Source organism: Ammospiza nelsoni, chromosome 4 (assembly GCF_027579445.1).
Source record: "Ammospiza nelsoni isolate bAmmNel1 chromosome 4, bAmmNel1.pri, whole genome shotgun sequence".
NCBI classification, from domain to species: Eukaryota; Metazoa; Chordata; class Aves; order Passeriformes; family Passerellidae; genus Ammospiza; species Ammospiza nelsoni.
This window is the reverse complement of record NC_080636.1, coordinates 21068990-21096087: the sequence shown is the minus strand read 5'-3', so window position 1 is coordinate 21096087 and position 27098 is coordinate 21068990. Positions and strand designations below refer to the sequence as shown.

Here is a 27098-nt window from a genome sequence, read left to right as displayed (position 1 = left end):
TTTCTTCTTTTTCTTTATTTCATTTGATAGACATTATATATATGTATATACACACAGTACAATACTTTTCTTTTGTGATAGAGAATAAATGAAAGTTTTCATTGCTGGTTGTTCGTTAAGTCAACAGATTCCAGTTAATAATGAAAAAAATTCAAATGTTTAATATCAAAAGCAACTTCAAGTATCTTCTATACATTTTAGTATTCAGTATATAGGAAGGTGGTTTGGGGTGCTTGTTTTTATATCAAAAATTGTATTTGAATAGACTATTTTTACCCTCATACTTTAGAGTACTATTCATATCAGGCATGGAGTTTAAAATTATGTATGTCATGGTCCCAACTAGCTCTTCACAAGAACCATAGGTCACATACAATCAGGCATACGTTTCAAAACAGGGTTTAATCATCAGCAAAGTCAAGGTGCAATAACCATGTTTAGAAATGCACTGTTTCATTCTCCTAAAACAGATTAAGCTGCAGTCCTTGATGTGAAGCAATATACAACACCACTGTTTGCAAAACAATACCTGACTTAGGCATAAATAGTACTTCAGTTCCCCGAGCTATTTATCCCTTAACCTTTCTGTATAAAAATAATTCAGCTTAGGCATATATTGCACTAATTTTATCATACTGGATAGCTCTCACCCTGCATTATGTTTTCTTTGCTGAACTAGGATTACACTAGGGTTTTAATTTCCATGGAAAACCTGGGAATAGGGCAACAGACACACATATGGTGTGCAATAAATGGTAATCTATAATAGCAATAGTTATCTCAGAGGCATTCACAAAGGAAACTACACATTAGACTTGGAGATCATTTTCTCCAGTAGATTCATCATTCTCTCCTGTAACTGTAAGCTTTGAACTTGAATGATGTTCTGCTGATCCAGGATCCTGCGCACTTCTCTACAGGTTTCTTCCATAGCTCTACTCAACTTCTTTTGTTCTTCCAACATGGCTTCCATTAATTTTAGCTTCTTCTTTTGGAAACTGCAGTTTTGCATTTTTCTTTTCTTAACTGGTCTTTCTTCAGCTCTGAAATGTGAATATTTGTTAGAAATTAGAGTCATATTTATAAAAAGAAAGAACCCAAAATTTGATAGCATATTCTTGGCCAAGCTACAACCTAGTCATATTTTTAAACCCCTGTGTTCTCCAATAAATTCCCTCTCGAGTTTGTGCCAAAACATAAGTATTTAATGCATTATTGAATAGCGTTGCAGATTGTTAAAAAAAAAAAGAATAAAGAAAAGGTTTTACATCTCTTTGTTTTTAATAAGAAATTTCTCTGGAGAATACCAGGCTTTTTTTTTTTTAATCTTGACATGACTTGCACATTGAATTTATACACTGTACTGGGAGAGACATTTGGCTTATGTGGCCATTGAAACTTCCAATTTTAAAGCCAGAGAAAGTGCTGCATGGTTACATGTGGTGGTATCTTACAGCTTGTTTTTTACAGCACTGCATCAGTAAGGCTGGTCCCACTCCAGAATATGAGCCTCAGAATTTGCCCTTGTGCCAAGACACAGCAGTGGTGCTGACCCTCTTTTTTTTATATTCCACCACAAAACATTGTAAACATGAAAAGACAGAAGAATACCTGGGGGTTCTGGTTGAGAGTGGCTGACCATGAGCCAGGTGTGCCCAGGTGGCCAAGAAGGCCAATGTCACCTGGCCTGGATCAGCAGTGCTGTGGCCAGAGGTCCTGGGCAGCGACTATCACCCTGTACTCAGCACTGGTAAGGCCACACCTCCAGTCCTGTGCTCATTTTTAGGCCCTTCGTGACAAGAAAAACATTGAGGGGCTGGAGCATGTCCAGCGAAGGGCAATGGACATCCTCATATGAAATATGCAGAGCTGCCATGTGGAATTTGGGGAACATTTTAAGAATTTCCTCTATGCTTTACCATGCTGGGTTTCTGTTTTGGAAGAGAGACAAACAGGGCAATAAAGACAGTGCTCTCAAGGTGTAAAGGTCATATGGCTGCTCTAACTTGGGGTGACAGAGCCACACAGTCAAAACCAGCCCATGTGGCACACAAGTGAGAGCGCACACACAGATCTGGGTCTCTTAACCTGCAGCCTAAGAAGGAACCATGCTAAACTGTGAGAAAGGAAGAAAGGCATATGTCTAAGTGCGCTACACATGTGAGAAACCTCCAGTTAGAGCTGGATAACTCCTTTCCTAACTTTAAGTGAGAGACCATGTCTTCATTTACACTTTTTGTAACTCCAGATTGGAGTCCCCAACATCAAAGATATCTGATGATGTGTCTTGAAGTCCCTTGACACAAACAGCAATCTCAGTCATGTTCTGCCAAATGCAGTATCCTTTCTAGGTGAAAAGCAATAATGAGATAGTACAGTTGTGACTAGAATGCCATGTCAACATGCTGCAGATTTTAAGACATCCCTGAATAAGGATAACTTGAACTCTTGAGAAATGTGCTTTTATTAATGTGAAGTAGGGTAGTGGGGGTGAGGTCACTCAGCTGTGACAGATTTGTATCATAATTTGATTCATGTTCTTATCCTACTTGACAGGCTTTGTGCAGCAGCCACTGTGACATTCAGATCTGTCAGCAGGAGAGATAAACAATCCTTAGCACCTGAAAGGCTTAATGCAAATATAAGAAAAAGACACAAGCCCCTTGACATTTAAGAGTGCAGTGACCCAAAAAGGGTGAGATACTATCTACTTTGGAAGGTATACAATAATCTCAGCTTTGCAGGTTCTATATAGCATATTTGATTTAGGGCATCAAATAAATGTGAATAAAATAAATACATGCTGCTCTGCTCAAACTGTGGGTCTGCTCAAACTGTGAGTCAAGCTTGCTGCAGGTCACTGAAATTATCAGTCTCACAATCCTCTGAGAATGGGTCTTGGATAACACTAAATTCTGTTTATCTCCTTTAACTCTAAGGGCCAGAATTACTTCAAATGTGGTTCTCAGAGAGGTCAAGCAAGTGGAAAAGATCCACAGCAGATCTGTTGTCTAAGGACAGCACTGAATCTGTTATTCCAAGTTTCCCATCACTGCAGTAACATTCACAAAGAATGCTTGCTTTCTGATAGGCAGAGCAAGAAACTTTCTGAAATGATGATATTATTTTAGCCAAAGTCATCTTTTGAATTTAAACTTGTCTTCACATAGGATTCAAAAGTTGGAAGCTTGATGAATCTCTGTTCTCTTCACCATACAGTGCTAGAAAATAGCTGTGGTAAAACCTCTTGTCTTGAAACCAGTATGAGCTCACTCCACAAGAGGGCTTGTGTGTTGCCAACATAAGCACTGGTGAGACTGGTCCTTAATAAGGAATGAGAGAGAAAATCTGAGGCTTGTCAATGGTACTGAGATGCACTGAACATTGTGTGTCTTTCTTGGTAACAGTAGCCACCATTTGGATTTCAATTTACACTGAGACAACAACAACAACAACAAAACCATTATAAACCAAGATGGAATTATTTAGATTGAAAGATCTAAAATAAGCCTTATTTTTAAGAGAAAAGAATCTTTGACATGTTTTCCTAGAGTCTGTAAAGGATTTTATCTGGTTTTCAGTTAAATCCATCAAAGAACTGTAAGACATGAAACCATACATCCAAGACAGCCTTGCACAGCTCCAGAGAGAAAGGAGCAGCAAATTTTTACTGTGTCAGCAGTATCTGCAATCTACTAATAACTAAAAAATACTCACTGAAGAGTGCTGGCTCAGAACTGTGTTTCAGCACAGAGAAGTGCTTCCAAAAGCAATGGCCCAAGGATTCTTCAAGGTCTCCCAAGTACTCCCTACATTTGTTTACAGTAACAAACACAACTTTATAATTAGCCTTCATTGAAAAGAAGTACTTATTTCAGAAATTTTCAGAAAGCCCAAGCTTTGGTGATGGTCCCAATCTCCTTTTCTCTCCACTGACTGATACTGAAAGGGTCACTCACAAGTTCACAGTAAGGAATGGGCACATAAAATCCTCTCCTCTACAGAACTGCTGCTGAAAGGGAGCTCTTGAGAAGGGCCCTACAAAAGAAGGCTCTAAAGAATCTAATTTACAAGCAAAGAGCACTTGCAACATGAATCAATGTAAAATGTCCAGTGATGCCCATCCAGTGATGAGTTATTTGAATACTGAAGTGTTTCCTCAGATTCTCAGCCATCTTTCTTGAGAAGTTCTAGGTGTCCTGGGCAGCATGTCAGAGATCCCTCTCTGTCAGTAATGTTTTATAACAAATTCAAGAGAGCAGCAGGAATATGAGTTCAGCACCAAGTAACCCAAGCAGCACCAGTATCCTCAAAGAATTCCAGCTAGGAACTGGAATTCCAGCTGGAATTCCTGGAATTCCAGCTAGGAACTGTCTCCTTTGCCAGTGCATGGGCACAAGAATAAGGATCTACTGATGATGGCATCAATCAGTTCCTGATGCCCGTTCTCCATGGTGTGCTCCTGTGCAGCCAACACCTCTGTGACAACATGGGTGCAGCAGATCCTGACAGCACCCACAAGCTGCTGAAGGAGCACCTCCCTCTTTGCCAAGCCTAGTCTCTGAAGGTAGATTTTGAGGGAAATCTCAGGAAAGAAGGGTCTAGGCAAGTAAGGATCTCAAATACAATCTGCTGGTACTCTTCTGCTGGGCTTCCAGTGCCTATGGCAGAGTATACAAGAGATTGGCATTGGTATTCCTCTGACCACATGAACCAAGTGTGGGAGGGCTCTGGCACTGGGACCATATTCCATCAGAACCTATTTCCCTGCTATGCTCTAAAACAGGCAGGCAGGGTTCCAAGGAAGCAAACCAAGGGAAAGAAATTGTTCCATCTCACCTAGGAGACTGAGCAGAAATGATTGTGTGTAATGGACATGAGGGGGAACAAAGCAAAACCTCCAGATACAATCAGGCAATGTATTAGGCAAGTCTCAAATGCATTTGCTGTCTGCCTACCTAATACCAATTTAATTCATTGTTCAATTAAAATTTCCTTGATTGATTGCTTACACTTATCCAATACAGCTTGTTTCAGGGACATGTGTGAATAATTAATGAAGCAGGAGTTGAATACAAAGAGTTCTCTGTTTATCAAAATGTATTATCTTCACAAAACCCTAGCAACAATTCCTCATTCCTGACTACTTCATGGCACACAGGTCTGCAGTACCATCAGTTCTTGGAATTTATGGCTTTTAGCACCTAAAAGCTGTTTCTCACTGGTTTGGGGTTTTTTAGCTTCATATAAATCTGAGCAGACCTCCATAATCCATGTCTTTAGTAAAAGAATTAACAATGGTCTGAATATAATCAATATTAATATTAGAGATTATATAAAGATATTCAGAACATAAGGACTGAGGATGAGGCAACCTGGTTCTTCTGGTAAACTAGGCTCATTCAATCATTCAAATGCATTCAGGGATTAATGAGACTCATCCTAGAAGTAAAGCACAGAAAAGAACCACAAATGGCTTGGAGCCTGGGCAAAGCACCTTGCTAGGATAACAAGTCTGCATAATGAGTTGATGCACTGCATAATGCACATAGCCTAAAGCTCAAACTTCTTTGTAGATGATGCCCATTCAGATTTAAATTTATTATGCCATAGCATAATTTTAGAAATAGTAAAGTCTTTGCCAAATATGTTGTTTCCCAAATTAGCATCATCACCAAGTTTTAATGCACTCTTTAAATCCATGTCTTGGCTAGTTAATGTTACCAATTCTTACTTTTTCCTCCTGTGTAAACTTTCTGGAGCAAATTAATTCATCTACATTTAAAAATTAAAAAATACCAGACAGTACAATCATGGCACACAACCACCTTGCCAGAAAGAAAAAAATACTGAAAGATTCTCCAATATACTGAAAAGAAAGGTAAGCAGAAATAATATCTGAAAGTTTCATTCACTAAATTCACATTAGAAACAAGGGACTGGTTTAAACAAGGGTTTGCTTATCACTAGAAAGAAGGGAAGAGTGAATTCTCCATCTTCTGAATTTATCAGGTCTAGACCAGACATTTAGTATTTCCCAGAGTGAAACAAATCATAGAAACAAAGAAGTGGAGGACAGCAGAGACAGGGGGCTCCTGAGTGCAGAAGTGCCCTGCTGAGGGAAGAACCCTCTCCATAACATTTCTGGGCTCCACATAAAAAATAATCACATTCAAGTGGTATCTAACAAGAAGTCAGACTAAATACCACAGTGGTTTTCTTATGGTCCTTTAATCTATGAAAGTAACTCACCCCCGTTTTCAGTACAATAGAAATGGCAGAACACATGAAGTCTGAAGTACTTTCACACCTGTATAAATATGTTCTGTCATTATTTTACTATGAAAACAAAGACCATAAATTAATCCACAGGGTGAAAAAACACTGTTTTCAATTAGATAAAAAGTCATTTATTGTGGTGTCAGGAATTTGGATTTTAAAAGCTTAAGCTGCAGTACGAGACTCCACCACGTTGCATTATATTTTATGACCACAATAGAATAATTCCATTATTGTCAGATGTTTGGTACTGAATAACAGTGTCAGAGAAGTGTTAGAACAATACTAAGCAATTACAGGCACCCCTTTAAAGGGATTCCAAATGTTTCCCTCATCTACACACTTGAAACAAAAATTCAAGTTAATTTCATCTCACATTAATTGTATTATCACTAACCAGCAAAATTTGGGTTTTGTAAGGTCTTGAACTCAAAGTTTTTCAAACAGAATGCAAAGAAAACGAGTTTCAACTATTTTTATCTTGACAATATATATATACTGATTGAAGTACAAAAGTTGACATTTTTTGCTATCATGAAAGCTAAACATTCAATTGAATTTTTTTTTAAGCTATAATTTATATAGCCAAGTAGACTCCTGCTATGTTCAAAGATACTGTGAAAAACACAAGCTGACACTCTAAAGCTGTGTTGGAGAGTTTAAAGGAATAACAGAAAAGTTTTCAGAAGTTTAAAAGTTATTTAGAGAGAACTACTGTTTGAAAGTTTTTTTCCCTATCAATTGTTGCCATAACATTAGGATTTTTATTACTGAAGAAAAAACCCTGTAATGTCAGTTGTAAAATATACAGCTGCAAAACACATCTGTATTTTCATATAGACATGAGTGTGTGTTTCTCAAAACAGGGAAATTCAGGACCTGAAACATTCTTTTGATTTCAATTCCCAGAATTGTCTTTTGTTCTTTTTTAGAATCTGTTGGATCAATTGCCTGCTGTTCAGAGGCAAAGGCATTGATAAAATAGCCAAGACAGACCCAAATTTTTTATGCTATTCTTTTCTCTCTCATTGGCTGTTTCAAAGTGTTTTTCAAATACAGGATGAGACACTAATTGCTTAAGCTATAAATTGCTTCCTCAGTTCATAATTTTCCATTAGTAAAATAATTAACTTCCTTGTCTAACATGGCAGCTCTAAGTGGTTTTAACCCATGTGGTATCACTAGCAAGGAATGTATTTTCTTCTGGCCAAGAAAGGGTTCCCTACTCTGCTCTCATTCATCTGCCTAAATTAAACAGGTCAAAGCTGGACAAGCTTTTCAAACCCCCTAGGTCTATTGGAATAACACTTTTTCTCCTTCCAGACATGAGCCCCATTATCACAAGTGGTTTCTAATGTTTAATCCAATCACGATGCTCACCTGGAATATTACACTGATCTCTCATGTGGCACCTACTGCTCAACTTCTCCTTTTCTTTTAAAACAGGGGAACTATTTTAACTTGTGACCATGTAACTCTTGCTGTTCAGTGATATGCACAATATTCTATTGCCCAAAATTCTTTCATAGTGGAGACTGTGAGACCATGGCTGAATTTCTAAAAGTTATGGGGGTCCTGCCATCCTGAGAGCTGCCCTGACCTTCCCTGCAGCTTCCAGATCCTCCTGAGCCATCCAGTACAGCCACTCCTAGAAGGCAGCAGCAGCATTGCAGGGGCTGAGTGGCATTGCCCCCCAGACTTGCAGCCAGCTGAAAGCCAGCCTGTGCCATTAGGGGCTAGATTTAAATGAGATTCAGTTTCTAAATTCAGCCAAGTTAAAGTATTTGTTACTAGAACAGGTTAGGGTATTTCCTTGGATAAAGTTACAAATAAATTAACAAACCAGTGAACCTGAAGCTGACTAAAATGCATCATAGCCTAAATTTTCCAGAGCTTATAATTTAGTGACTGATTTTAGTGACTTCCATTTTAGCTGTAAATGAAAGCATCTACATGACAGAGTCTACCTGCAAACTGTTGGCACAACAGAATTTGGTTTGGGGTTGATTAACTTGATCTCTGTCAGGAATGTCTATGTTCTGTAGTGAAGCCTGGTGTAGCAACCTCTGTCCTCTCATGGTACAAAATCTGTGTTGGCCTGGAGTTGTCCCTAAGCTGAAAAACTTAACATCCAATATTTTTAAAAAGCCTGGTGTTATCAAGTCGTCGAGTGAATAAACTCCACAATGTTTGTGGAAATGTGACCTTCTAATTAAATATTAAATAATGTTATTGTAAATCCAATTGGGAATAAAGTTATTGCATCTGAAATGTGATTGTGGAGTTTGCAAATCCTAAAGTTTGTGTATCAGGAATATCAACTACTTAAAATGAACTAGGATAAAAAAATTGTTGCCTGTGAACAAAAAGGTTGCTATAGTTCAAAAGTTATACACCCTGGTAAATATTCATTGCCAAAAAAAAAAAAAGTTTTTAAAATTAATCAGTTATTCAAGAACTATATGCTTGAATGATTGAATGAATTTAACTTAGTTTATTCATCCAAGAGTGGGTCTGGAAACAATAATTCCAACTTGCTCAGTTGGTTCTTCTTCCAGCTCAACATCTTTACAGTTGCATGACTGACAGGTAATTTTACTGTTACAGTTAAAGCCTCACACACTCATGATAAGGATCTCTAGGATCAACTTTTTTCCTGCCAGAAAACTGTAATCAGCTCTTATTTCACACCACTCTGGGTGAAAAATGAGACCAGTAAAGTCTGAAATGTATATCAAGAGTACAGCCCTGCCTTTTGTTAAAATGTTGCCTTCCAGGAAACTCCAATCATATCCAAAAAAAAAAAAAAAAAGGAATCACATGTTTGCATCTCAAACTAGCATTTACATTGAAAAAAATTACATTCTCAATTGTATTTAAAATGATGCAATGTGCTTTCAAACTGCATGAGCAGCTTTTCAGCATCCACAGAAGTATTTATTTTGCATCTTTTCACCATTTTAATAATAACTGAAGCCAGGGAAATTTCATAGTCATATCAAAAGCAGAACTAGAGCAAGCCAAAAATCATCTAAGCAGTATGTTATATCTCTGATTGCACCGCAGGACTCTCTTGAACATGCCTGTACTCCTTTTATGAACACTCTCCCTGATGTGAGCCGTGACATGCATGCTGAGTTTTGGCAATAATATACAACTTTTTGCCCAGTTCTCCTACTCCCTCCCAGTCTTTCATAAAGGAATAAAGAAAATGCCCTAATTCAGCAAAGTGACTGAGACTGGGGAACAGATCTCATTTGTGATTTACAGGAAAAATACAAGAGCTGTTAGAGAAAAATGTGTGAGGGTGTTCCCTTTACACAGCAAATTCGATTCATTCTGCAAAATCCTAAAAAAGAGGGGAAAATAGATGCTACCTCAGCTTGTAAGAAAGCAAGCTTGATGAGCTCTCTGAATGTTCATCTTCAAAGCATTCTTCCCTTCCTTCATATGTAAACTGGTTATATGGCAAGTAGAGGGGTGTAGACTTGGCTGATGGAGACTGCGAGGCCTCTGTCTGAGATGTAGAAGGACCTGGCTGCTGATTTTCATGCATTTTCACATCGCTGTGGTCTGTCACTTTGGATAAGATCCTATCAATGGTTTTGTAGTAAGGCCAGTCAGGTGCCACAGTTTCACTGTCAGTCATGCATTTTAATTTCCTGTAAGAAAAGGCACACAACATTAAAGCTTGTTTTCCTACAAAAAGTACTTTTCATACAGATCTATCTCAAAACATTTGTTCTGGTCACATTTAGGAGTCAAACTGAATGCTTTTAATGAGAATAAAATTAGACACTTTTCTTCTTTAACTTCCAGTGAAGCCTTTCAGGTTCTTTTCCTAGGTTTGACCTGTTATAAAAAGTTGCATGTAACCCCCAAATGAAATTCAATACAGTACAACTTCTAATGGAAACAGGATTGTGTTGGTGGTAGGATAATTTTCTTCCCCTTAAAGTATACCCAACTAACCAATTTGACAGCAGTCCCTGACAACTGGACTAAGCAACACACCACAGCCTTTACAGAACTGAGGGCAGCCCTGTGCTTTCATGCTTTGAAGAATGAATATTTATTTTCTATAATGAATACAAGTGGCTATATAATGCATATCCTTTTTCTAATATGGCTTAAAAGCCCTGAAAGGCCTTGGTAAATATCCTTGTAACAACCATGAGATACAGACATCTGTTCATTAGTTACAGAATAAAGATCAGGGTAGGGAAAAGTACAGAGTTTCATTAATTTACAAAAAAAAACCCAACCAAAAAAAAAAAAAAAAAAAAAAAAAAAAAAAAAAAAAAAAACACAAACAGAAAAACACCCCTAGAACAGTTAATAATGCATTAGAAACAGCATGCACAAAAACATTACATTACAGTGGACTATCAACCATATCCCTTTCACGTGTATCTTAGGAGATTTATTATTCAGTCCTGAGACAAGTTCACTGCTATCCCAGTAGTTACCCAGTGTTGTTTTATTTTCTTTTACTGAGAAATATGAAACTAAGGTATATAGATGTAGTATAGTTCTCAAAGAAATTCCACAGCCCAACTAGAGTCCCAAACTTTCTTTTCATTTGCCTCTCCCAGTTCGGATCTTGTTACTCTAAATCAAAATGCAGGAAGGGAACACAACAGGAAAGGCAAGACCAATGACAAATGCCCCATTTTCATAAACCAGATTTCATTCCAATTAACAAAAAGCTCAACCAAATCTGATTCTCACAGCTAGAGGTTTGCATTTGCAGGTTAAAAACAACAACAACAACAACAACAAAAAACCAAAAACCACTATTCCTGGACACCTGGCTCACCCTTTTTTTCTTAAAGCCTTTCAGGTTTTTCCTCAGAATCCATCCTGCCCACACCAGTCTTGCAAGGGGTAGAATTAAATAACATGTAAACATGAAAACAATGGTGCCAAACTTAAAAGTGAGAACTTGAAGTTCTTCCTTTTAAAAACTGTCAGCCTAGAGTAAGGGGAAATCCACTAGTGAGAAAAGAAGGCAGTAAGATTTGCTTAGATTTTAAAGCCATTTAAGGATTCTTTTCTCCTTGTCCTTGCAATGTCTGATGAGCTTTTCCAGCTATTTAGAAATGCACATCATAGTCCTGCAAAGCAGAGCCTCACAGCCATCCATACTTTTATGCCCTCTATGCATTCAAAATTTTAATTTCATACATATTTCACAACCTACTGCTGCAATTTCATAGTCAGAGAATATCGAGCACAGCCTACAACTACATGCACACCCATCCAGCACAGAGAGAAAACAGCTAAACACAGGCCTGACAACAACCATCAATTAATATTGATTATTTTTAGTTCAATTGTGGAGGCTGTTTGCATAAAAAACAGATCAATTATGCCACTACAAGCTAGTAGCCAAGCCTACATGCCATATTTGTTTGCCTGTGTTGAAACTCTCAATGTGTTCAAGCTATGAGGTTTAAAACTGAATTGCAATTATGGAGTGCATTCACTGTGGTCAGTCATCCCAGGGGAGAGGTGGCAAAAGCCAGGGGTGACCACATCTCAGCCAGGCCACTGCCAAGTCCAGCAGCTGCATTAAGACTTTGTGGGACATGTTTTGAGCCCTTAGGACTGCAAAACATTGTGTCAAAAAGAGCAGGACAAGCTTAGAGCTGATACTCTGGGAACAGGCTTGTACTGAGCCCAATGTCACCAAGGTCCCCACCAGCAGAGCTGCTGCCCTGCCAGGTCATCCCCTCCTGTTCCAGCATTTGGCCATCCCAGAGGAGGACTTGGCATTTGTCCTGGTTGAGTTTGATGGGGTCCCTGTCAGCCCATTCCTCGACCTGCCCAGCTCCCTCTGAGTGCCAGTCCTGCCCTCACAGGTGCAGACTGCAGCCCCAGTTTGGCATCATCTGCAAACCTGTGACCTCCACCTTCACCTTTGGATTGCTGATTTTAAACAGGGCACGTCCCAGTACAAAACACCTGCAGTCCTCCACTGGGAATGAGTCTCTAGGCAGAATACAAACCATTAACAGCTACTCTGTGCCCAGAGATTCAGAGTTTTCCAGCCAGCTGGTAGTCCTTCCCTTGCAGTGTAACATCCCAGCTCGGATGCAAGGATGTTCTCGGAGACTAAGTCAAAAGGGTTTGTACTGTGAGCTAGACAATAATTTGCTCTACCCTCATCCACAGATCTAGTGCTTTAAAAAAGAAAGCAAGCAGGTCAGTCAGGTGTGATTCAGTGCTGGTAATTCCCAGTCACCAGCAGTCATCACCTTCTCCTTTCCATGACTGGAAATTGCTTCCAAAATTTCTTGTTCATTGATCTCCTAAGGAGTTGAAGGGAAGAACTCTTAATTCTTGTTCCTCCTGCCTTTCTGCAGATTCAACAGCCTTTTTCTGGTCCCTAGAGACTTCCCTCAATCTTCACAAAGTTTCAGAGATGATTCCTGACTCAGTCCTTTCCTAGTGCTGGTATTTCTGATAACTGCTGCAGGCACACCCGACTGGGACATGTGGGCAGTGACGGCTGAAATACAGACACCAACTCCCCTCAGCCTCATTACTGCATCTGCTTCCATTAAATCACCCTGTGGGGATTTTGGGGGCAACCCAGGTATAACTACAGCCTGGGGAAAGAAGAGATTGAGGGCAGTCCCATAGGGAAGGAGTTGGGGGTGCAGGTCACTGAGAGGCTGGACATGAGCGGGCAATTTTCTGGTAGCCCACAAAGCCAAGATTTATCCTGGGCTGCAGCAAAAGCAGCAAGGCCAACAGGCTGAGGGAGGGGATTCTGCCCCTCTGCTCTCCTGAGACCCCACCTGAAGGGCTACAAAAATACTCAGAGCTGCTCTGCCACGGATACAGGCTGAGAGAGAGAGGAGCGCTCAGCCTGGGGAAGAGAAGGCTCTGGGAAGAACTTATAGTAGATTCAGACTAGATATAAGGGAAGAAATTTTAATCAGAGTGGCGAGCCACTGAAACAGGTTGCCCAGGAAGCTGCGGATGCTGCATCCTGGCAGTGTTCAAGGCCAGTTTGGACAGGGCTTTGAGCAATCTGGTTTAGGGAAGCTGTCCCTGCCCATGGCAGGGGTTGGAAAGAGATGGTCTTTAAAGATCCCTTACGAGCTGAGCCATTCTATAATTCAATAGAAGGTTTCCAGGAGTAGATATTTTGCCTGAGTAGGTTGGTGGTTTTATTGCTGTTCGAGCTCAGCTGTCTACCCAGACCCCCTTTTCTTACAGAATTATGACAATTTGGAAGGAAGGCTGTTGTTTATTGTCTGCTCACAGAGCTGTAGAGTTGCAGTTATATAAATGCAGGTATTTCTCTGGCTCTAAATGCATTGAATGGATACTAATTCTACTTCTGACTGCTTACTATAGCTCTGAGCTAAATAAAAGGGATCACTACCAGGAGGTAGACAAGAGAACTGGGTTAGCTTAAAAGCAGCACCAGCAGCAATCATCTACCTGTATGGAGTCTGGCTCAAACACACAGAAAAAAAGGATGAAACAGGGAAAGAGATGAGAAGATAAGGGAAAAGGGAGTGTCTGTCAGTCCTTTGGAAGAGAAATAGAAATGCTGCAGGTGGAGGTAAATAGGGAGAACATTGACTCCAATAGCGTTGATGGTTTAGCTTTCTGGTAAAAATAAATAGCTACCTTCATAATACTAATATTGAGTTCCAGGATTTACTGACTTTTAAATATTTTTTTCTACAACTGCCAGAAGTCCAGAAAACCTAGTTAGACAGCTGAGAGCTTTTGCCTGCATTGAGGTAAATGTAACCCCGGAAAAACTGGAGTCTAAAGCAGAGATTAATTTACTGCCCTCGGTCATTAGCATAACTCATCACAGCAACCTTAGCTGCTTCCAAGAGATAGAATTGGGGTTTTGTTTGTTTTAATGAAACATGGGGATGTTAAAAGAAACAGGACAATAGGAAGGCTGGAACGCAATAGTCTAGAAACGAGAGAGCAAGATGAGCCAAACATTAACACTTTGCAATTGGGCACATCACTGCCTGAGGGAGCAGCCATGCAGGAAAAATGAGGTAAGAAACAGAGGTAAGTGAGAAAGTCAGCAGAGCTTGCAAAATAAATTCACACTGAGTTTATCTGGACCTGTTGCTGTTTCATGAGGCTCTATTAAAATCCAGCTGGGAGCAGAGGCAACTGAGAACTCTATCCAAAAACTCAGGGATCAAAGTCAGATTTCCAGTGGACAAATACCCAAAGCATTCCAACTGAGTTAATTTGAAAGGTGATTGCCTGTCTTATTCCAAAGAAGTGAATAAATTAATGGACTTTTGAGATCCCACAGCCAAAATGGTCCACTGAATACACTGAGACAACTGTCGAGTCATTTGTGCTGCCATTGACCTTTTTTCAGACTTTATTCTCTGCACCTTCTTAAAAAAACTGTCACAATATTATGTTCTAAAGAGGTTTTGGTTTTTTTGAAAATCATCATTATTTAGTCTGCAAAAAGCAAGCAATCTATAACTTGCTTCATTTTTTTAGACTTTGCTCAAAGCAGGATTGCTTTTTTGTTATTATTGCAGCATTTGATATTACTACTTGCCTTAAGGAATGGATACAAGATCCATCTCTTGGGGTTTCTAGGAAAAGCTTTCAAAATAAATAATAAATAGCAACTGTTTGTGAACCAATAAATGGTGAGGAAAAGGATGATGAAAGTACAATGCTAAGTTGTGCATCTGCTATAAATTATTGAAATTAAAGACAAAGATAGTAAAGTGTTCAACTTTTTGCAGTAATTTGGCTGCACTCATATTTTATCATTTGCTGTAACAGAGGTCAAATTTTCCAGTTGCATAATGTCATAGAGTATAGCAATGGATTACACAAGCAAAAATGTTTAATTGCTATCATGTACACATGAAAATAAAAAATTAGACTACTCTTTCATTCAAATCATGAGACTGATTCAAATTTACCAATCATTAACATTAATTGACTGTGATTCAAATCAAAGAGCAACAGCTGCATCCTGTTTTCTAGGCTTTGGGGAGGGTGATGTTTTAGAAAATAATAAATTTGCATTCACACAGTTCTTATTTTTAAACATCAGAAGGAATCAGTCAAAACTGTGGACCACTGTGCAAGCTGTGCTTCCTTTTTATAAGTATTGTGTCAGTGGCAACATGAGAACAGCAGTCACAGAGCACTGTGGCACAGTGAGATCGGCACATTAGCAGTGACAGGACAGTGCTTTCTTTGAGAAGGAATAATTGCAGGTTCACATGAGCTGATAGCCCCAAGTAAGCTGCACAACACAAAGAACTGGGCACAGACTCTAAGGGATGCTAAACCTCAAGAGCTGGCACACTAATCTCAGGAAATCTTTTGATGACCAGCACATGTGAAAGATTAACTTTGAATTCCAGGAAGCTTGACTCAGCCCTTCCTTCCAGGATGGATAAATGGGGAGCTTCATGCAGCTCACCACACAGGTATCTTTGAAGCAGAACATTAAAAACCTGGTGGCTGTCTATCCACAGCAGATATTTCAGATTTTACAGCAATCCCTAAAAGCAGAACTTTACTCAAATACACCTGCAGAAAGAATTTTCCTTCCACCTATGGCGTTGAGGAGAATTTTCCACCCAGTCAATTTCCACGGTGGATGAAATGGTCCCTTAATACACTGAGACTCCAGTAGGAATTACTTCAGGTCACGGTATATTTTTCCCTGATTAGTTTCCTCCAAATGCACTTGGACTACAGTAATGCAGAGGAATACAGGAATCACTGCCAGCTCAGTCCATTGTCTCACTCTTCTGACAAAGGTCAGTGCTGAATACTTCAAGAATGATTTTGACAGACAGCTTTTGAGGGCACATTCACCCATAAAAACACATGATTATTTTTCCATCAACAGCCAGTAATATCCTGAAATCTGCTGCCTTTCACAACTCTACCTAATTGGAAGATAAACAACATCTGGGTTTTTTATTTAATAAATCTAATCTTTAGTAAAAAAATAGTAATAATAAAACAACCTGCTGATCTCTTGATGTCAATGATTTCCAGTGGCAATAATTCCACATGCTAATTATGCAGTGCAGTACAGATTTACATGACTTCAGCTAGTTCTGCATTTCTTGCCTTGCACTTCTTATAAATAACTTCTTGTATTATGGCAAAAAAATCTGCTTTACATTCTGAAAAATAGTGCATATTTGTATGCACCTCTGAAATTCCTTTAGCATTCACAAACTTTTATTTTTACACTTCTCTTAATAAAGAAAGCTTTCCACAGCTCAGACAAACTGCTCTCTAAACATCTTCTCATTCTCTTGTCACCTTGCTGAAATATAGGGCAGAATTAAAGGAGGTAATAATGAGATAAAATAAATTTCTGTTTGTCATTTTAACCCCTGAATAATGTTTTCACCTCAGATGTGGAGGAATGGGATATAAACACCCTAAAATTGCTTATGTGAGAGATGCACACTGAGCTGCACCTGAGGTAACTTTACCTGGCAGCACAAATCCCACATGGGATCCAAACACACCCAGAACCAGGGTGAAACCCTGGGGTGGGAGCCCTTTCTGAGCCCCCTGCACTGTGCACACCCATGCAGGCTGCACTTGCTGCAGAAACTGCAATAATTACTGGCCAAGAAACACTCCTGCCCTACTTAGGCATATGTTTGCCTGACTTGGACACCTTCTACTCAATGAATGGCTTGCACTAAGCAGAATAAAGAAAACATTTACTGAACTGCCTCTTAGAATGCCATGGGATCCTCAAACTGGAGAGCACCATTATAAACGTGTTCACTGCTTTCTGTTTCAGAACCCTATATGATTCAGATCATCAATATCTATTTCAACAGATGCCCCAGGATAAGCCACACCAGTGACAGCACTTTCAAAACTGAACTTGGTTAAAAAGACTAGTAGAAATATTCAAGTACTGCTTTTTCCTTTTATGGAAAAAAATACACATATATGTATTCATTCATATATATATATATATATGTGTGTGTGTAGTAATTTGTAGGACAGGGGTTTTATGTTCCTTTATGAAATTGTGGCACTTAGGTAAATAATATGATCTGATTAAATATTTTAATGCAGTTTATTTCTGTTAAAGGAGGAGTAGAGGCCACTCCACCCCTGCAAGACTGTTCAGAGTTGCCTAAAGAAGTACAGGATCCTGCAGTGGGTGCAGAAATAAGCTCCTAGGTGCAGAACACCCCTCCTCACTCCTGCTACTGGTGCTACGTTCTCCCATGTCACACTCACTAACCCAGTGTAATCTTAACAAAGTATTATCTCAAAATAGAGCATTATCCCACTCTCAGGATCTTCCTCTCCAGTTTGTGCCATAGGGCAGCAATGATGCTCAGAAATGCAGTGATGTAAAGCATCTTCCTCAAGTGTCCTGCAGGCACCCAAACACAAAGTCAAACTCGGCTGCCTCATAGCAAAGCCAGCAGTCGGTGGCCACTCACATCATTTACAGTTTCACCACAACCTTCCCCATCCTCACACACCACCAAAAAGTACCCAGAAAACTAGAAATTGTGATTAACAGCTTCTGCTTGCCCCTGTTCTCCATACTACCTCACCCTGACAGCAAAGGCACATGAACAAAAAATAAGATGCATTTTATATTCCAGAGCACAAAATGAAACAGCTCTGTGACAGCATAAGGCAGTTTTTAACTCTCCTAAATTAGCATCTCAATCAATAAGCAGGGAGCTGCCATGCACTGCAAAATAGAAAAGCAGATTGACAACATGCAACAGAAGCAATCTTAGAAGTTCACAGAAATAGAAGGATATGTCTTAAAAGTGTGGTTTCTCTCACACACACTGTGCATGCATGCGAGTGATTTTATTTCTTCCCTTCCCCCAGTGCAACTTTAAAGTAAAAACATTAATTAGGAAAAAAATGAGACTCTCTGATGGATGACAACACTGTAAATTTAGAACAAAGGCTGACAGAAATAACCTATTCCACTTGGCAATTACAGCACTTAACTATCGTGCAGTGTTGCTGCCACAGACACCTGTGAAATCTCAGTGCCGAGATGCAATTCCCAGCAGGGAGGACTGCAGATTCAGCAGACTAAGCAAAAGCCTGCTAGCCTGCAACTCCCAAATCTGCATCTGAGTGGGAATTGCTGGGTGATGCTGGACAAAAATTTATCTGACTTCCAGCTTTCTCATCTACAGTCTGGGTGAAGGAAACTGGATGGATTACAGCAGGGTTGGTAAAACATTTTGAAGACGTTAGGATTTGCCACAAAACATCAGGTTTAATATTATGGCAAATGATGTTAAACATTATGCTTGTGGATCACAGAAACGTGGAAGGACATTCAAAGTTAAGGGGTTTACAGGATTTTCCCTAGTTTTCTATTTGATGAGCAGTCTCTGCATTAAATACAGTGAGGGTGCCTTACAGAAAAGCGAGCAGTTTTAACATGGTTGCCTGCTGTAATAACCTTTTTTATTATTAATATGAGCTTTGAGGAGAGATTAAATAAAAGAGTCACATATTTGATTTTCTTGCATTACAAGCACCTAGCTCAAATCACCACTCAGGATTTCCAGTATGAGGCAGTTTGTGCTTCGCAGAGATAAGAATTTAAAAAAAAAAAAAAAAAAAAGAAGAGAAAAAAAAATGGAAATATTTCTGTTAAGTTCTAATTATTTTTCTCCCGGCAAACAACAAATCCACAAATGCCTCACGTTTTCTGAAGCCAACTTCCCCTCCTGACTGCTTGCCTGTTCTTTATCATCCCCTCATAGACACCTCCGCCCTCCCCCCGACTCCTTTGGAGCAGTATTGACGGTGCACATTGATTCTCTCTGCAGATATAATAGTTCTTTCACTGCTGCTGCTTATAATTATAGCAATGTGTGTCACTCGGTAATAAGACATTCAATTATTCTTGGCCCCGTGAAGTGTAACCCTTCAACTCACGAGACCAAAATCGAGGAGCATCAGCCCCCCCAAACATTATTCTGTTCTAGTTTTCTTCTTTTTTTTTTTTTTTAACTTTGCCTTGCAATTCCGATCCTCAGTGGCCACTTGAAACTGCAGGAGTTTCACTGCAAGGAATTGGCTGCCAAGCTAACACAATCAGTCCCCTCAGCAAAGACCAAAAAAAAAAACAAAATCTCTTTTCCCCATTAAATACATTTCCATCCCTCTGCATCATAACAGTGCCAGCTAATTTTAAAGCAACAAAGTTGTCCCAGAGTTTGACATGAAATGGGGGGGACAAATTAACAATGACGTAACAGCATTGGCAAGAGAGAATTTTAAAAGCGATATGAACAACCTTTAATCTTTTATCGACAGATTTCCTCCAGGAGACTTCTTTCTGAAAGGCAAAAATCACTGCGCCATCCCTGCTAAAATCTCTTAAAATAAAAAGAATTAACTGAAGCTTACCTGTACTGGAATGTCATATTTGTAATTTTTATCTTTATTTCCTCTCCGTGGCGAATTTCTCCAGTCATTTCAAAGAGTTTGTTAGCCATTTTCTCATAAACTTTGGCATTCCTTTTAGTTTGTTTCAGCTCATCAAAAAATTCTTCCCAAACCAGCATTAAACCTCTCATTTCTGCATCAGTCCAGTTCCTGGCCCTCCTGTGTTTCTCAGTCTGAGAGGAGACAATGTAACTGGGAATTTCTGCTGCAGCCATTGCTGACTGACCTAAAAGGGTTTTAAAAGAGGACACTTAATATAGATTGAGTTTTTAGTTTAGGTTTTTTGTAGTGCAAGACATGCATATGTGGATAAAGAATTTGAATGACAACAGAACATATGAAACCTTTTTGCAACAGCTTGAAGCTTGAGTGCACAAAATGGGGCCTACATCTGACAGGCAGGAATTTAGTTAAAAGCTTTTAAACAGAGAAACGTCATTTTGATGTCACGTTTCCATAGCAACAGAGCAACTGCATAAGCTACAACAACAAAAACCTTTTAACTGAAAGCCAAAGAATCAGGACAAAGTTGACAGGCCATCAATATTAAAGCTTTTAAACACTTTAGGTTTAACAAAAAAAAAAGATCTATGCAGCCTTTGAGAAGCTACTTTTAAGTTTCTACTTCTTTTTTAGCTTTCCCTTACCTTTTAGGCAGACAATCTGCTAGCAGGGGGTCATGGTCGCCTGAACGAGCTTTTAAGTTGTGCCTTGACAGACTCTCTAGGAGGTTGCAAGGACTGAGGCCATGTACACAAAAAAAAAAAGCTTTTTTTTTGCAAAGATATTCTGCAAAAAGAATCAGCCAGCTTTATGGAAACTATACATCTCTAAGCTAATAAATGTTTAAGCAGGCAGGCTCATTAAAAAGGAGCCTGCATCTGGGCTTTAGAACATGCAAAAAATAGTATTTAAGTGTTTATATAGAGAGAAATATATACAAAATTTCAATATAAAGCCACTTTTTTTTTTCCCCGAGATGTTTTGCTGCTGATAAGCACACACTGCAGTCCTGTCAGTATGAATTTGCCTTTGTAGGTATGTATTACTGTATGTGTATTTTGTATTCCTAGTAATTTAGATGCTATTTATGCAGCCTGTGTTCTGCCTTAGGACTGCAGCAGAAGCATTTCACCTGCTTTATGGGCAACCTAAAAGGATTATTCAACGAGTTAAAAAAAGGCTGCGAGATGCTTAGAACTGTGAATAAATTGCTTTGCTGTAAAACAAGCATTTTGAGCTGGTTTTTATATAGGGCTAAATTGTGCCAGCAGTAATATCAGAGAAGCAGGGCATATTCATTGTATTAAACACTGCAATACAAGCAGTGGGCCAAATCCTGCCCCACTTACCCTCCTGCAGTCTGACAATAATCTTCCACAAAAGAATGAGATACAGGAACTGCATTAATTCCAGCTTACCACCAGCTAAATAGAAAGATGTTCATTTCCTACAGTCCCAATAGAATTGTGTTATGTAAAATATAAATAAATAATCCACGGACATTTCTTATTATTATTTTTGTGTTTCAGCATATAACAGCAATAACGACCTCACTGCAGGGCATTTCCTGAAGATTAATGGCAGGCAGGGGTTAATGGCCCGAGGCTCACCCAGTCAGTCGTTAATCCCCAGGAAATGTTCCGTGCCTCAATCCTTAATGCTTAAGTATCCTATAAATTGTAAGTCTTCTCATAACCACATCCTTGATCTTAACAATAGTTAAAAAATGCAGAGCTTGGTTTGCATCCTGGAGATGGCAAAGAGAGTACATACTGTTCCTAAAAGGTACACTAGTGACATTTGTGGGACCATTGCCTTCTTTCTATTTTATTTATTCTACTGCATATTACAAAAGGCACAACAGCATACCACAGAACAAGGTGGGGGTATGAGGGGGTTTACATGTACTTTACACAGGAACTTCCACTGATCCAACCCTGAACATGTCTCTGTCAGAAATATACCTGCTGAGTCACTGCCTTCCTAAGGGAAAAGATGAAAAGGAGAGAAATAAAGAAAAAATCCTCTAGCTTCCAAATAACTGCTTTTAACTACTAATATGACAGCCTAGCAACTATTACCTTTAAAAATGTGTAAATAACAGCATATGTTGTGATGATGATCTTGCATGGTTTGTCTCTTGGGTGGCCAGCTGGGAGACGTCACATGATCAGGGGACAGATGGTGGTCAGAAGAGGATCAGCTGATGACACATTCATTTTATTAATTTATTGTTTTGTTTTGAAATTCCTGTCACTTAACCTTGAGCTTCAGGCAGCTCTTTTAATAAAACCGAACCAACCTCGGCTTCCTGTGGTCACAGCCACTGCTGGACATCACCAGGACAAATTTAAGGAAGCAGGGCAGAGTCCAAGAGGAAAACACCATGGCTTTGGGTCTGATTTGGAGCTAACACACATTAATGTAAAGCCAGGCTTGCTGTTCAACCTTTAACATCCATTAGAGGTTTGCTTTTCCCCCTCAGACTTTAAACCACCTATGTTGTGAAAATGCTGATTAACACCAGGGAAACCCATAGCATGGCACACACAACCTGTCAAAAACCAAAGGTATGTGTGGTCTCTGCTTTAAGGATATTTTTAATCCAGGTTCAAGTACAACAATGAGGACAGGGTCGGTGAAAACCTTTCCAGCTGCACCAAGTTTTTCCTGTCATAGTCCACAAGTTTCCCTTCCCCTCTCCACCCACATGTGCCTGGCATATGTGTGGCTGCTCCTTGGGTTCTGTGCTGGCCCCCAGACCCCAGGATCCTGCAGAAGGGATTGTTCCCCTGTGAAATTCACATCTCAGCTTTTCTAGATGCTGTTTCCTATTAGTGTACTTGACAGATTGATATAGTGGTATAGTGTTATTTAACATCTGTTAAATAAAACAAATGCTTTCTAATAATACCTCCCTTATTCCCCTCCTCTCAGCACCTGAAGGGGATCTAAGTTTCAAGGACTCAGGTTCTACCCCCTCCTCCTTTAAAAAATCGTTGATAATCATTATGGACACCCCACATTGCCTACATTGCCTCCTCTGCCTTGCCAAAGCCCATGTGCCAAGTGGTTGACAAAGTGATTGTTTTCCTATGTGGGTCTGAAAGCAAGAGGAGTTTTTTAATCCCCAAGTAATTCCTGCAGTCTTTGCCAGAGCCAGGGGAGGGAAGATACTCCTCTCCAGGCTGTGCCTCTGCAGATGTTCTGCAGATCTGTGCAGTCCCTAGGCATCATTAAGCCCCTGTCCTGGTCCCTGAGCCCTGGATCTGTTTGTCCTGGATAAACAGCTAAGACAGGAGCAGGAAACCTTTCAGGGGAAAAGCAGCTCTGTGTCAGCAAGAGCAGTCCCTGCCCAGGAGGAGGGCACTGGCAGGAGAAGCTCTATTAGCATTTGGCTGCTTCTTGTCCCTCTCCAGCTAGAGGCCAGTCAAGATTTGTCATTTACCTCAAAGACTGGCTGGTCACCAAACCCAGAATAACTGCTGACATGGCAAGCTGCAGCTCTGCCAGACTGAAGGCACTGACACCCCTCCTGCTCTCCCCTCTAACACCTGATGGCAGAGTCCTCCAGCACCAGCTTCCTCCAAATCAAGGACCAAGCTGGCACCAAGCACCACACAAGCAAATGAAGTTGCAACTGTTCTCATCAATAAAATAAGGATATTAAAGTCTTGGAAACCACTGAAATACAAAACTGAGGTACTGAAGACACCTTTGTACATTACTTCCCTCTGTAGGAGAAAATTGCTCTCCTCCACTCTCCTGCTCACCCCAGCCCCTCCTCTGATGGGCAGTGACAAGTTCAGAAGATATTCTTGTGAACACCTCACTGTGCTTGAGTATCTCACTTGTGCTTTTTCCTTCCAATGCACACCAGCTCAGAGGAACATGAATTTAAAGATCTTCTTGCAAATCTGTTCTTCATATCATCTGTCTAAACACCCTACCTTTTTTGCAATCATTATATATCAGCTTGAATAATAGCTCTCACAGCTGTTCCACCTTTCATGGTGATCTCTAAAGATAACAAGCCTCAAACAGGGTAGAAGGGTTTATAATTTGCAGCTGTGGATCTAATGAAGTTCCCCTATAAATGCTGCTCTCACAGAGTTTAGACAATTCCATTAATCCTTACATATCTGTTGACTAAACCTCAGGTGATCTCTGCTAACTGACTGTGTATACAGCCTTCAGCTTTGCAAGGGTGGGCTAATGCATGCCAAATAAAACTTCCTTCAGCCAAGTTTTAGGGAATGGTGTTTTCCCCTGTGCCTGCAGGGGAATAACGGCTCCAGTCACTCAAGCACCAGAGCCCAGCCCACAAACTGAGCCATTACACCGTGATTACAGCAGAGCATGTCCCGTCCTGCTGATGGGGACTGTGGTAGAAGCCAGGCAGAAATCTCTGTGCAAATCAGAATTTATTCCACTAAGGACACAAGAGATTTCTCCAACTTCTCCTAAATGTGCTTCTGTGTCTGAAATCCCCACGGGAGCTGTCTACAGGGATGCTGACACACAGGTCACTGCCTATAGGGATTTTTAGAAATGGAAGAACACTAGCTTTGGTCCAGGAGAGTCTTGATGCCAACTGGCAGCAAACACCAGTGACACCAGGAGGAGGAGTTTCCTGCTGAAGAAGCATCACCCCTCAAAGCCACAGGTCCAACTCTACAACACATGGGTACCTCAGCACCTACCTGCAGTAGACTATTTTGTAATGTCTTGATTACATTTAAAAAATTAAAAAAAAATCCCACTCACCAATCAACAAAAGCTGCTTTCACCTTTTGTGTTTGGGGCAAGCTGTTAAAAGCAAGGCTATCCAAAGCACAGGCTGGTCACTGCCCTTTGCAATCCTGTGGTCTGGCCCAACAGGAGCTTAACACATGTGGATAATAACACATCTTGGAACTGGATAGTAACTGCAGAGCATTCTCTGGGAATTTCAGTGCAGACACACCTTGATAAGTGCTTAAAAGGGTGCAGTACTGTGTACATGTTTGTCAAAAAGCATTTGGAGTTTGCATTGCAGGGGGGATACTATTTTGTAAGTTCAAAAAGGCTGCATGTGTTGGGAGGCTGCCTCCTGCCCCACATTTTGCTATCCACTGGGCTAAGGCCCACTTTCTAGAGTCTTACAGAGAATTATGGGTTTAGTATCTCTGACTGCTGCCTACTGCAATTTGCAAAGATGATTAAATGCAATGCCAGTGCAGACAGACTGGGGAATGAGGCAGTGGAGAGCAGCAACTGTGAAAAAGGACCTGGGAGTCTTGGTCAATGGCAAAAGCTGAGTATGAGTCAGCAGTGCCCTGGCAGACAGGAGAGACATCCATGTCCTGGGCTGCATCCTTGTGGATCCCTTCCAACTCAGGATCCTTTGTGATACTTTGATCCTCTCTGAGAGAAGAAATACACTGTGGGAGAGGAAACATTCTTCCAATACCTCTGAAAAGCTTGGCCAGAGAAGCTAGGCTAGGACAGATGATCAGGAGGAGAAGTTGCCTTTTTTTCCTCCATGAAACCAGCAATGAAGCTGCTGTGCTCAGGAGGAGCTGGGAACGAGGAGCTCACCCAGAGGTAGGGAAGCACCCTGCAGGCAGTGGTGCCTGGCTTAGGAACTCCAGCAAGGTCCCTGCACTGTTCAGACTGCCAGTGTCCTTGGGTGATGGGGTCATGGGGGTTTGTAAAGGCTCAGAAGTGACAGAAAACCACAGGGCTGTGAACACAGAACCATCAGATCAATGCTGTGGAGCACAGACACAGCTCATGCATCCTACTGCCTGTGAGGGAATTTTAACAATACAGCAGCAAAGGAATCCCAGAGGTATCCAAACTGCAGAAGAGTGCATTACAAATACAGAACAAAAAAAAATTATTCAGGCTGAAGAAAAACAGTAGCTGTCTCGAGATACATAAAAAAGGGCAATCCCTTTCCTCAGAGGGCCTGCAACTTAATTGGGACATGCCACAAGGGAAACAAACATGAGAGACCACAAGAGACAAGTGACAGCAACATATCACTGAGCAAAGGCCATTGCATGGCTAGATAGCTTTTATGTACATCTAAAATAAATAACACCTCCACAGAATTCTGACAACAGACATGGGTGCTGTGCCGGAGGCTGGCTGAAGGGAAGGCTGACATGGCTGACATGGGGCAGAGAAGATTTTGACAACACTTAGAACAAAAGCAAGAAAAATAAAGGTTTCCACCCAAAAGCCCTGCCACAGGGCTGTCTGAGTGACAGGTCTCCCTGATGGTGGAGCAGGGCACTGGGCAGCCCACAAGGACTGTGTTCTGGGAAGGTGCAGGTGAGCTGCAGGAAGCTGGAGTGGGTTTTTTATTTCATTTTGCAAGAAACGTCCTGCTTAAATTTCACTGCATTCAGAACATTTCCCAAAAGCATTTTGATCTTGCTGAACTGGCAGATTCTGACCAAAAATATCTGCTTTGCCTATTTTAGCAGTAACCATGGAAGCCAGCTTTGCACCGACATTCAGTTGGAGAGAGGATGGCGAGAGACAGCGAGGTGAATGCAGACAAGCTGGGAAATGAGGCTTCAGCAGTTTTTGTGGTCAGATCAGGAAGCATTAGCAGGCAAAGGGGAGAACTGGAATTACATGGGGCTTTAGAAGAAGGAGCTCATGGACTGCAGGGAACCTAGAGAATCCACTGTTTGGAGAAACCAGGTACAGACTGCTATGTTCATAGTAATTAGATTAAAAATTACAATACTGAGATTTTCTTAATGACTTTTTTTTTCAAGTTTAGAGAAACACAGACACTCGTGTTACAGACCCTAGTTAAGCATACTGGAGAGGGGGAAAAAATTCCCTTAAGTCCAGAGGGTACAAGTAATCACTGCCCAAACGTCTGGCACTTACGATATTAGGCAGGCAGGATGCCAAATGAGATGGACTTTGAGTCACACATGTTCCTAAATTTTCAAGCATACAGGAATAGACAAGCCAAATTATTAAAAATTTAGCTATATAACATTGAAAACAAAGTACATCAGTTCTACATGTGTCATATTCCAAATTTATAACAAACAGAGAATTCCTAGATTTCCTTACTCTTTCTAAATAATTTGCAGGTTGTTAGCATATGGAACAACTCTGCAGAATGTAGTACTGACATACTCCTTTTCTGGCAAGCAAGCAACAAATCATATTACAATGAAAATCGCTCAGTTCCCAATGAATGGCTTCCCAAGTCCCACTTGAAAAAAATTATTTTGGCCCTGCTTACTTAGAGGGGTTAGTCAATAAGTCCTCCTGCCTGGTTTGGTTTTTAGCACATTTGAGCAAATTACATGCTGAAAAGTGTCTAATCCATT

General features: G+C 40.3%; 1 protein-coding gene across 2 annotated transcripts in view; it reads right to left on the bottom strand.

Moving 5' to 3' along the window:
* The window catches only part of MSANTD1 (Myb/SANT DNA binding domain containing 1), a 35011-nt gene continuing 7913 nt past the window's right edge, over positions 1 to 27098 (bottom strand). Inside the window, exons 2-5 of one of the 2 annotated variants that reach the window (XM_059470847.1) lie at positions 20394 to 20486; positions 19708 to 19972; positions 9657 to 9941; positions 1 to 1043 (exon numbers count right to left, since the gene is read on the bottom strand). In XM_059470847.1, the coding sequence (XP_059326830.1) occupies positions 803 to 1043; positions 9657 to 9941; positions 19708 to 19961 (780 nt within the window). In that variant the 5' untranslated portion in view covers positions 19962 to 19972; positions 20394 to 20486 and the 3' untranslated portion in view covers positions 1 to 802. Of the gene's footprint in view, positions 1044 to 9656; positions 9942 to 19707; positions 20037 to 20393; positions 20487 to 27098 lie in introns of those variants that run through there. The other variant, XM_059470846.1, reaches the window with a different exon arrangement.